General features: G+C 38.4%; 3 protein-coding genes across 6 annotated transcripts in view; 2 read left to right on the plus strand and 1 right to left on the minus strand.

The window, feature by feature from the left end:
- Positions 1–4: 4 nt before the first annotated feature.
- LOC103392804 (Golgi apparatus membrane protein TVP23 homolog B-like) lies at positions 5–2,669 on the plus strand. The gene is made up of 7 exons (XM_008329532.2): positions 5–129; positions 304–371; positions 454–598; positions 942–1,031; positions 1,172–1,288; positions 1,386–1,514; positions 1,605–2,669. Exons 1-7 carry the CDS (start codon positions 118–120, stop codon positions 1,644–1,646), a joined length of 603 nt encoding a protein of 200 aa, XP_008327754.1. The 5' UTR covers positions 5–117; the 3' UTR covers positions 1,647–2,669.
- Positions 2,670–3,309: 640 nt separating this feature from the next.
- On the minus strand, positions 3,310–9,190 carry LOC103392803 (5-hydroxytryptamine receptor 3A-like). Of its 4 annotated transcripts, XM_025064684.1 has the most exons (12): positions 8,475–9,190; positions 7,313–7,393; positions 6,476–6,577; positions 5,711–6,341; positions 5,486–5,631; positions 5,293–5,337; positions 5,105–5,211; positions 4,848–5,017; positions 4,355–4,470; positions 4,060–4,270; positions 3,829–3,981; positions 3,310–3,664 (listed from the first exon to the last, which is right to left on the minus strand). In XM_025064684.1, exons 4-12 carry the CDS (start codon positions 5,772–5,774, stop codon positions 3,408–3,410), a joined length of 1,269 nt encoding a protein of 422 aa, XP_024920452.1. In that variant the 5' UTR covers positions 5,775–6,341; positions 6,476–6,577; positions 7,313–7,393; positions 8,475–9,190; the 3' UTR covers positions 3,310–3,407. The 4 variants fall into 4 exon arrangements, with proteins under 4 accessions (XP_024920452.1, XP_016895919.1, XP_008327753.1 ...); XM_017040430.2 differs by lacking the exon at positions 7,313–7,393; XM_008329531.3 differs by lacking the exons at positions 6,476–6,577; positions 7,313–7,393 and having other exon boundaries at positions 5,711–6,082.
- The window catches only part of LOC103392820 (inward rectifier potassium channel 16-like), a 4,535-nt gene continuing 819 nt past the window's right edge, over positions 7,403–11,118 (plus strand). Inside the window, 2 exon segments of the mRNA XM_025064686.1 lie at positions 7,403–7,536; positions 10,573–11,117. Coding sequence (XP_024920454.1) covers positions 10,605–11,117 — 513 coding nt within the window. The 5' untranslated portion in view covers positions 7,403–7,536; positions 10,573–10,604.

Consider the following 11,118-nt stretch of genomic DNA (forward strand, 5'->3'; position numbering starts at 1 on the left):
GTTTACCTTTTTAAACAGGCACATGGGAGGCCACCATCTTCTGTGGCCCTGAGCACACGGTTTTGTTGACAACCACGTCACCAGGAAGTACATGACGTGTATTGGGCCAGGTTGAATATGCTGCGACAGGTAACCGACTTCTGATTAGATATTCTTTCAGTCCAGAGAAAACAGTTTTTTTTATATTATATTATTATATTATTATTATTATATATAAGTTTATATTTTAAAATATAAACATTTAGTTGTTTGTAAGTACACATCGTAACTTGCTGAAACACGTCTCACGTCGTATGTTTTTAGGAATCTCAGGAAACTCCTCTCTTTGGTGAGGAACATGACGAAAACAAGCGGAGAAAGTCTAAAATTAGGTGACAAACGCTCTGAATGTTGCTTGTTCGATAATGATTAAGAAATGAATGGTAATGAATTAAAGTGTCATCTGGTTTTCAGGCATCCTGTGGCTTCATTCTTTCACCTCTTCTTCCGAACAAGTGCCATTTTGGTTTACCTGTTGTGTGACGTCATCAGCGGTCGATTTATCGCCTGCATGGTCAGCATTATCCTCCTGCTGTCATGTGATTTCTGGACTGTAAAAGTGAGTCTTTCACCAATTGTTTAAGACATGAAAATGCGATTGATAAAGTTCGAGCTTTTTGTTTTGCATTTGCGTTTATCATTTCTTACCAATTATTCAAAAATATGTAAATTAAAACTTATTTCAGAAAAAAAGATGAGAACTACTGTTCTGAATACAAGGCGTCATTCAAATCCAATTTATTAATAGAAAAACGGTTTATTTTATATATCTTTATATATTTTAAATGGAAAAATAATAATATTTTTCTTTTGTTGCCTTGCTCTGTTTTGTAAGTTGTGTCTTTGTGTTGGCTTTGTTATGAATCTCAAACTTTTGTTTACATTTCTTTCTTCTTTTAAAGAATATATCTGGAAGGTTGTTGGTGGGCCTTAGATGGTGGAATCAAGTGGATGAAGGTGGAAGGAGTCACTGGGTGTTTGAACAAAACAAGGTACACAGAAGAGCCGTCAGGGATAACAGATGCTAGCCATAAATAATCAGAAGTAGGAAATAGGTAGCACAGATAAAAGAGAGAGTTTAATTTGGTAACCTGCACCTAATGTACTATTTCCTGCTTTTTTTTATTTACAGAAGCGCAAAACATCCAGTGCTGAGTCAAGGATTTTCTGGCTTGGACTTATTGTGTACCCTATCTTCTGGATCTTTATGATTTTTACCACCTTCTTCTCCCTGAAGTTTAAATGGCTTGTCAGTTCTATGCTCTATTAAATATATATATTTATGAAAACAGCGGTGAGAATTAATTCAGGGTTCACTTTGGATTTTTTTACTCTTCTCCCCACAGGTTGTTGTGTTGATGGGCCTGGTTTTACAGTCTGCAAACTTGTACGGTTATGTCCGATGCAAGATGGGTGAGAAGTCGAACTTGAAGGCAATGGCAAAGAATTACATCAGTGTCCAGATGTTGACACAGGTATTCCTAACTTTATACACATTATCTTGGTTTTACACACAGAACGTTTGATTTCATTTCAGTTTTTTATTATTGTTCCCTTTATCACAGGCACTAAGGAGAAGAGGTGCAGAAGTTGAAGAGAATCAATAAAAACCACGTCCCGTGTCATGGGAGCTGGACTGGGAGAGCAGGGCATTTATTTTGTTCCTGTTGAAATGGTGGTCGGATTATATGAAATTATATTCATTTTCAATATTATCCTGGTTCTTTGTGCCAACATTTCTCTTTTAATTCAAATGGTATTTGTGTATTGTATTTGAAGAGGTTTAATGACTTGGTGTGTTTTTTATTTGAAGTTAATCCAGGTTAATCACATACTGTAGAATTTAGTACTCAGAAAGAGAACACATATTTAGAAACCTAAAAACCTGTGTACTTTAGTTTTAGTTCTACTTTTATTACAAAACACTACGTTGGCTAGTTATTTTGTCCTTTTCATATGCTATTGCCTGAGTAAAGCTGGAGTGCACGTGTGGAGAAAATACACACTGTACAACATGAAAAGGCAGCCGTCTGAACGAAGCTTGAAAGTGCTTGACAAGTACCATACTTAAACTTGGTTTGTAAACCTGGGTTTACGTGTGTGATATAGGTGAGGTCACAGAGGGTGATGTAGTTGTATTATTGTAGCAGTAGTAGTAGTAGTATTGTAGTAGTATTATTATTGTCAAGGAACATAACAAACAAGAGTAATCAGAGGTTATTGTGGGCAAAACATTTATGAATTTATCACAGACAGAATGAAGGAAAATATATACAAATACATATTTGATTTTTTGTGAAGAGGTTTACATACAAATGTGTTTCCGGTTGACTTACTTGGACTTTGAGGTCATACATGAAGGGATATATTCTGGGTAATTACTCCTTTTGTCTTGAAGTTGAAATGTTTAAATGCATGGTGAAGACATTGGATGTGAGTATTAAACAGATTTTGTATGGGATGTGAGTCCGTTTGAACCAAATCTGAGTGGTAGACCTTCAGAACTCTCTAGGAGCAGTGTATGTTTTGATAGTGCAAATATTTTTGTGTATAAGGTAATGGTCTGCTACTGCTCTGTGTTCTTGTTCTGTTACAGTAGGTGCAATAAAGTGCTACTCTTTATAATGAGACTGTGGAGCTGCTGTGTGTATTTGTATAACAGGAGAGAGGGAGCAGGGTGGACGACAAGAGTTGGATGGTACAAGCAGTTAGAATTAAGCAAAGGTTTACAAGACACCAGTGAGATGTGCTATGCTGGCGTAGTGTATGTGGAACAGGGAAGTGAGAGCAAAACTTATGCCATGTAGACACACAGGTCAACATGTTCTAACGACTATGACGATTTTGAAGAAAATTCTGAAGGACAATTATTAGGACAAACGATGACAGAGTGTATTGAAAGAAGGCTCGGAGATGGTTTGTGTATCAGCCGTGAAACAGTAGACCAGTCAACCACTAGATGGAGGCAGAGTACATTCAAAGACTGATCACGGGTGCCATCACAACGCGTGCAAAGGTCTGTGTTCAAATATTTCTTTACCAATGACAGCCTTTCACAACCATGGATATGTTTGTTAAATTGTTACTTTAATTTTCGCAGAATTTTACCAGTTTTAAAATGTTACCATAACTGCTTGTTTGTGTTCATTACAAAACTGCACTGTAGGGTTTCCTAACAAAGAATATTAAAGACAACAAAAACATCTACTAAATGATTTTGTTGTTAAATATTCATGGTTTCAATCACAGTGAGAGAGTTTGATTTATTGATTCCACAATTACATTTAGCTTTTATTATTTCTATAATTTTAACACACAACAGAATAGAAGAGCATCTGCAGGTACAGTACAGGAAAGTAGCATTGACATTAGTCCCAGAAATTAAAGTGGTTGACTGTGCATTCATAAGTTCTCATCACCGTTAACATGGAACAGAAGTACAAAGTGCTACAGACGAAATACAACCAGAAAAAGGCCTTGTCAATTGCATTGGCCCGATTCTGATATTTTTCATTTTCTAATTCCTTGTTTTCAAAGCTTTGGAGGATTTTCACCACTCTTTGAAGCATTTGATTTTCTTCCTCTGGACCATTTAACTTGATAACACTGATGTCACCTTTGGCTTCTGTGGGATTTATGCAATAACAAGAACAAAATATTCAATAAAAAATAAAATTTAGTGTTTTATTTCAACAAATAATGTCAATGCCTGACACAAGATGAGCTGAATTTGATTTCTAATTACTGTCATTTTAGAATTTACTTTTTACTTTTACTTCTACTCCTTACCTGTGTCCTCTTTCTTGTTCCCTGTGGACTTTGTCGCATTCTTTTTGGGGCAGCAGCAGAAGATGATACTGCCCTCTTTGGCCACTCGTGTCAGCACCAACGACACCAGCATGCTCAGAAACAGCAGCACCAAACAAATACAGAAATGCAGTCCTGCGGAGGAGACACGCTGTTAGACACTTTCTATTTGTAGCCGTCTTTGGTTTTAATTGTAGGCACAAGTTTCCTAACTGATGATGGGGCTACACTGGCTGTCTCCAGGGAGTTTCTCGTTCAGGATGGTGAGGAGCATGGTGTGGCTGAGGACCAGCGTGACCTTGAAGGTGTTGCGTTCACCTCCTCCCAGAGGCAGGGAGAAGCTGACCACGTCAGCCAGGACGATCAGAATGGTGGGAAACATCAATGTGATGAAGGGGTTGAAATGTTTTATTCTCAGCAACACCTGAGCAAAAGGAAAAGATTCAGATTCTTCTTTATTTAATTGGCAATATCTACAAATAACTTCACCCTGTGTAACAGCACTGACCCAGATGTAATTCTGATCTTCACTCTGTTTCTCGAAGGACACCCCCAGGGTCTCCCAGTCTCCGTGGGAGCTGTCAATCATCTTGAGATTACCCAGTCTCAGGGACGTTCCACAGCCTGCGGAGGGAAATGATCATTTACTCATATTCGAGTTTTGGATTCATAAACAAACATATATTAACATGCAATAAATACAGTACAGGCCCCAAAAAATCTGACAAATTACATTTTAGATTTATTGAACTAACACCTATTAACATCATATTTTATTATGAATTATGATCAAAACATCAAATAACATCTTAAGTTATTTTAGAAAAAACAACCACCATGACATACAAATAAAGCACATAATATAAATATTACAACATATATTAAAAGGGTCCATGAGTTTAGCTCTGAATATGGAATAAATCATATAATAGAAAATAAACCGGCATCAGTAAAAGGTTGTATTTAACATTTGCTTCATTTTTGTGATTCTTTGAACTAACCTGCAACAGCCCAGGTTTGAATGGCAACAGGACACGCATCCTCGGCAAAGGGATAGTTGAACAGATTGACTTCACAGTTCACCTCAGCCATAATGATCACTGTGTGGACCAGCGTTCCATTACTGAACAGCAGCAGATCATTGGAGTACTGATGCATTCTGGTCCGTATTCTAATCACATCAAAGAAAACAGATTCATCAACAGCAGTAAAAAAAACCCCACTGTAATATTAGTTGTTTTTTTTTTTTCAGACTCACCCGTTGGTCACGTGGATCTCTGGGGTCCAGACTTTTTCTACGGGCAGGACGACTTGATCGTAATGGTACACGGATGTGTTCCATGTCAAACCAGGGTCTGTCCACATCTGTGGTGTAAATTTCAATTTCTTTTTTTTTTTTTGGTCATTTTTTTTTTTTTTGTAATAACTTTGTGTCTGGAAACTTACAAGTGTCGCCTGCAGTCGACTATTCAAGAGGAGATTTCTTGTGTCCTGGTGAATAATAGGTGAAAAAGACTTAAATTCACATGTTAAGGAAGTTTGGTTAGAAGATGAGAATGCAGAAAGGTCTTTTCATCTTTACATCTGATTAAAGATACAACAGATGGCAATTCACAGTTTAATATAATGCAGAACTCACAACTGACAGAGTCTGGTACTCCACCAGAGGCACCTTAATGATGTGGGTGCAGTTTTCATACTGCGGCTGTGATGTATAATTTCTGTTTATCAGCATCTCAGCCAGACATCTCCGACTGGTGCAGCTGGACGCAGGAAGAACACTCCCTAAAAAAGGGAGAAAAATATAAAACATAGTTCTGAACATTAAAAAAAAACCAAACAATTAATTAAAATGTCATCTTACCAGTCAACACAAACCAAAGGACACAGTTCTTTAGACTGTGGTTGAAAACTGTTAGCGAAGCCATTACTGCAGGTAATCACACTATTGACTACAGGAGCTCTTCTCATCCTTCAGCATCTGACATGACATTTAAATAGGCTACATTCACAACGTGCTATGGTCCACGGACGGTCAACAAAGGCACAGTCCACAATAGTGTGTGTAAGAAAACCCTTGCATGATTAATTGCTGTTAGTATTTAAAAACGATCCTCGGCGAATCCAGCATGTAAACAGTGACAACAAAGGTGCAAGCACTCCGTCTGGAGCCGCTCCTTTTCCCTCGCGGCGTTCTTTGTGTCCACTGCAATACAATGACAATGGCTGCGTGGCTCTGAAAGGAGAATGGGACCAAAAAGACAATAATTATTCAACAATTAGACAATAATCATTAGGAGATCAGGAGGAGCAGGTATTTCCTGACGTGCTCCGGCTCTGTGAGCTCAGGTGTTGTTGTCATTTATGGCTCCATTCATTTAAACCAACTCTTTGAACTGGGCTTATCGTCTACCAGCATCTACCCACAACCATGTGGTATGACATAATGAGATCTTGTTTGTTCAGGTCAGGGACAGATCTTCTCAATGGAAACACTGCGTAGAATTTAAAAAAAAAGCAAACTTTTTTTTTGTTTGTTTTTTTGGACTGGTAGTAATTAACGACAAAACGTTTATCAGTTGAAAATGTATATACATTTGTAACCTTGAAATTTACTAAAATTAAATACCTGAGATAAGGAGTTGGCAGTAATGTCTGTAGACAAGCTGCAGCCTGTTTGGCGTTAGCTTGGTGACAGGTGGTCCAGCCATTCGTATATACTAAACGTATACTAAAAATGTGTAAAAGAAAAAACTCTGATTAATAATTAACCTAAATAACAGCCCCAGGTTTACTTGTTATTCACTATTATTGAAATTAATATCCAGGTTGGTTGTACCAGCTAACAAGATAGGGTGTAGCTTGTAGCTTGTAGCTACACAGATGCAGCCTTTTTCTTTTTTTCCCCCTAACTTATATTATAAAGACTGTGACCTTGACTTTGAATGACTTTAAATGTCAATGTTTCTTTATTTATTATGAACCCACTGACATTAGTACTGTTTCCCCTCATTTCTTATATGGCTGTCAATGTTCTGTTCCTCTGGTTATCGCTCATTGGAATGTCTCTTATCTCTGCTTTCATGATCTGGGGAAACAATACCTTTTGAATCACAGCAGGTGTCAATGAGAAGACAAGCCAAAAACATCAAAACAGCAGATATGTGTGGTGCTGTCAACCTCTCTCTAACTGCTTCGGATGCTCTTATGGCCGTAATAAAGGCCGTTTTAAAAGTTAGTGTGTCAAGGCGGCAGAGTTGTGATCTTTTTTGTCTTATCAGAACCAAAGTGTGGATCATTAAGACGTCTGAAATCCCTCTGCCAATGACAGCATATCTACTCACTGGGGCAAAGGTCAACCTTTTGTCTAATAAATAAAGCCTTAAAATTGAAAATCTGTCACAGAACCAGAACGCCACGGCCTCTTATTGCTGTTGGACGACTGCTTGAAGTGTTGGTTCATCACCTGAAACTAGCAGAGGAAAAATACTCCACAGGTCATAAATTCTTGCTGGTTGTCCAATGGCATTTCACAGAGTGGTGATTGCTGGAATATCAGAACAAAATGAGACTTTGCCTCCGAACCAAGTCAAACACAAAGCTGGGCGACCGAGTGAAGACAGAGGTTATTCAGAAGAATGTCTGGTCCAACCAATGGGCTTGAGCCACTGCTGATATCCTAACATTAAGGTAAGTGGATCCTTATGATATCTATCTATCTATCTATCTGTCTGTCTGTCTGTCTGTCTGTCTGTCTATCTATTTATATATTAGCTTTCTGTGAGATTTTAGTGATTGGATTTGACATTGTAAGTAGTTTATTTTGTGTATATTTTAAGAAAAGAACTAAGCAAGCAAGGAAATTATAAAAATATAAATATATATATCCAATATATAAACATATTTATACATATATGTATAAATATATAATATATGTATAGATGTGAACATATAGATAGAATAGAAGTCTCAAGCAGGATTAGTATTATATTATATTTTAAAATAATCGTCCAATGATTTACTGAGTTACTTATAGGAGTCGTATAAATCGGGGCAGTAGTGGCTTAGTGGTTAAGGAAGCGGACTTGGAAGCGGAGCATGGCACCGTCCCCACACACTGCTCCCCGGGCGCTTAAAGCTGCCCACTGTTCACTTTGATGATGGGTTAAATCAGAGGTCACATTTAGTTGTGTTGGGCAGTGGTGGCAGTACTTTTCTATATTTCTGTTGTAATAGTCAGGAAAACAGACTAAATCTGAAAAGTTCAAATCAACATTCTTGCAGGACCTCAGTGACCTGGTTCAGTCATTTCCTATGACCTGAGGCAGGGTCACCTGTGTGTGTGTGTGTGTGTGCGTGTGTGTGTATGTGTAACCATTAGCAGGGTATTTTTTTACCTGTATTTCAAACTTTTAAGCAAAATATATAAATAAAAAGAATGTCCTTGGGGTAATACAAATTGAACTTGCCTTGATCTGAGGGCCAATACTTTGGGTCAGAATGACCCCAAAGATAACACAAGAACCTATATATGAAAAATATGTTGTTAAATAGGTGGAAGTGCAGTGGAGCCGTCTGTTCTTCCACTGCTGCAGAATTTCAATGGAACAATAATAAAATATAAATACCTTTTTATGGATCTTGTTTTTGACGCCTTTGTAAAAACAAGTGAAACGGCGTGCCCTCCCCGACAATAAAATCAAGGTTGTAAAAATGGCGCTGCAGAAGTCAGTCATCACAGACTGAAGGATCGAAAACAACAACCACGTGATATAATTAAGTCATAAAAGCTCAAAATCTTTCCAGCAAGGAAGTAGGAGCAGTCATGGATCACTGAGAACATCTGCAGCTCCAACAGTAACTGGATAAGAAGTGTTTCATTAATGACCATTAAGATAACACTTCAAAGAATCAGAAAGTGTTTTGGAAAACTGTTCTGACTGTAGTGTACGTCATGTGCTGTCGAGAGCAATGTGACACGTGGTTAAAGTTTGACATACGCAGTAACGTTTGGAGGTGAACGCTGTCACAGACCAGGTTGGACGATAATTATTTACACGGCGGGGACAAAAAAAAAGATTTATAATCCAGAACACACTGCTGAGCTTGTGCCTAATGAACCAGGAAACACACTGTGAACTTAGAATGAAGAGATTGATAGCAATAACTTTTCATGTGTTTTTAAATGGTTTTATTTTAAATCTATGTTTGTTTAACCTGATCTGATTTAGAGCCTTTTCTGACGACATGGCTCAACCTACAAATACTTCAGAGATCAATACAAGAGCAAAGTCAAGTATGATGGAATTTCTTCTTAACATATAACACGCCTGAGGTGTGAAGACAAACTTCACGTATCCATAACACAAATAACTCAAATTCACGTGTCTTAACAGGTATTTAAGGTAAAAAAAATCTTTTAAATATTACATAAATATTTATATATATAAAATCCAACATGTGACACCTATTGAAACAATTAAAATTGACAAACCAAGTTTTCTGTCATAATAATAATAATATATTTAAACTGCATTAAAAACTTTCAAATATATGAAGTATGGGCTTTTTTAAAAAGCACAAAGCGTGTTTTGCATGAGACTTTGCTAAAAAAATAATCTAGAAGTGGACATTTTGCATGTTTTCCTAGGCAGTTTAACTCTGTTTTGGTAATAATTGTTGGTCGTTGTGTTTACCAGAGGGATGTCTCTGTAAGCTATTATTTTCTGTACATGAGAGATATGAGATCTTTGAAGTCTTTGTGAAAATATTTACTCTGCTTTATTTTAATCACACAATGGGAAAAGGAATTAAAGCAGAGTAAAAACGAGTGTCATACGTGGGCCACACACTCTGATCAGGAGCCTATATGCTGACTCAGCAGATATGACCAGCTAATTGTTTATGGTCTGCGGTAAAACTATATAAATGCATCTCATCTGTGGGTGCGTTCACGATCTTTAGATTATCAGTAAATTTCAATAAAATGAATGTTAATCATCATCTGAAAGTCAGACCTGGACTTGTTTTATTATAAACAGGTGGAACTCTGTGACACCAAGAGATAAAGAGGAAATGGTTTTTACTGAGGGCAACACTGATTTGGACAGTGTCCGACTGCATAGAACATTCTGGTAAATGATCAACCAGAAGGGAGTTGTAGTCCTGCAGCCAGCGATGGCAGCTGCTGGAGGATGACACCCTGAGGCTCAGCGTGACCCTGACTGTTAGCTCAGACAGCTGAGAACTGTTTAACACTCTGTCACGTAGAATTAGCAAAATGCTAATCCATCTTCCAGTGGACGTGTTAACTTCAAAAACAGGGCTCCACATGGTCATAGATAACCTCAGCTGTCAGTTATCGTGTGTTGACCTGACCGTGCACTGTTCCTAGAAAGAGCACTAAAGCAGGACAAACCTCCACAATTCAAAGCAGATATATATATATATATTTGCAGATATGTAGTGTTGGTCTCATCCAGAGTTCAATCCTGGTCCTTCAGACAATTACACATTTTCTCACGTGTCTAAAAGATGATGTGTGTGAGTTTTCACAATTGTTGTTGGGCTGCAACGTAGCGAAGAAACACTAAATAAATTGTTTAAATTCGCCATAAAGCATCAGCAGGATCTCTTTCTAAAGCTCATGTCTTGTTTTGAGGCCACACAAGTCACCCACAGCTTCAAATGCATCTGTGATGATAATCTGTATCTTCTGTCTCACAGTTTCACATCACTGACCTCTGACCCCGGTCGAAATGAGCACACAAAGTTGTGAGCAGGTCGTCGTCGACACCAGCTGCACCACCGTCCACAACCTGAGTGGGACAAATGGAAAGGAGGACGGGCGTCTCCGCTACATGCAGAGAGACGGCAGGTTCCCTGTGGTTTTCCACCAGGTTCCTGGAGACTGGAGTTCATACTTGACGGACATCTTCACCACCCTGGTGGAAATACGCTGGAGGGTGATGCTCCTCATATTTTGCCTCTCCTACGTCCTCTCTTGGCTCTTTTTCGGCCTCTGTTTCTGGCTCATTGCGTACGTGCACGGAGATACGCAGGAAGTAGACAATGAACCGTGTGTGTACAACGTGCATGGCTTCACCTCGGCCTTCCTGTTTTCAGTTGAAACCCAGGCAACCATCGGCTACGGCTTCAGGGGGATGTCGGAGAACTGCATAGTGGCCATTATTGTGGTGACAGCTCAAGACGTGTTTAGCTGTCTGCTGGACACCATAGTAATTGGCGCCGTTGTGGCCAAGATGGCGTCTG

The sequence above is a fragment of the Cynoglossus semilaevis genome, chromosome 17 (assembly GCF_000523025.1).
Source record: "Cynoglossus semilaevis isolate Cse_v1.0 chromosome 17, Cse_v1.0, whole genome shotgun sequence".
NCBI lineage: Eukaryota > Metazoa > Chordata > Actinopteri > Pleuronectiformes > Cynoglossidae > Cynoglossus > Cynoglossus semilaevis.

Excerpts from the sequence above, each read along its gene's own strand:
- LOC103392804 (XM_008329532.2), top strand. Across the intron at positions 372-453 it reads CGGAGAAAGTCTAAAATTAG|GCATCCTGTGGCTTCATTCT; the intron begins GTGACAAACGCT and ends TCTGGTTTTCAG. Across the intron at positions 1,032-1,171 it reads GGGTGTTTGAACAAAACAAG|AAGCGCAAAACATCCAGTGC; the intron begins GTACACAGAAGA and ends TTTTATTTACAG.
- LOC103392803 (XM_008329531.3), bottom strand. The coding sequence starts at position 5,774 with ATGGCTTCGCTAACAGTTTTCAACCACAGTCTAAAGAACTGTGTCCTT. Across the intron at positions 5,212-5,292 it reads GTCGACTGCAGGCGACACTT|ATGTGGACAGACCCTGGTTT; the intron begins GTAAGTTTCCAG and ends TTTACACCACAG. Across the intron at positions 4,271-4,354 it reads AAGATCAGAATTACATCTGG|GTGTTGCTGAGAATAAAACA; the intron begins GTCAGTGCTGTT and ends CCTTTTGCTCAG.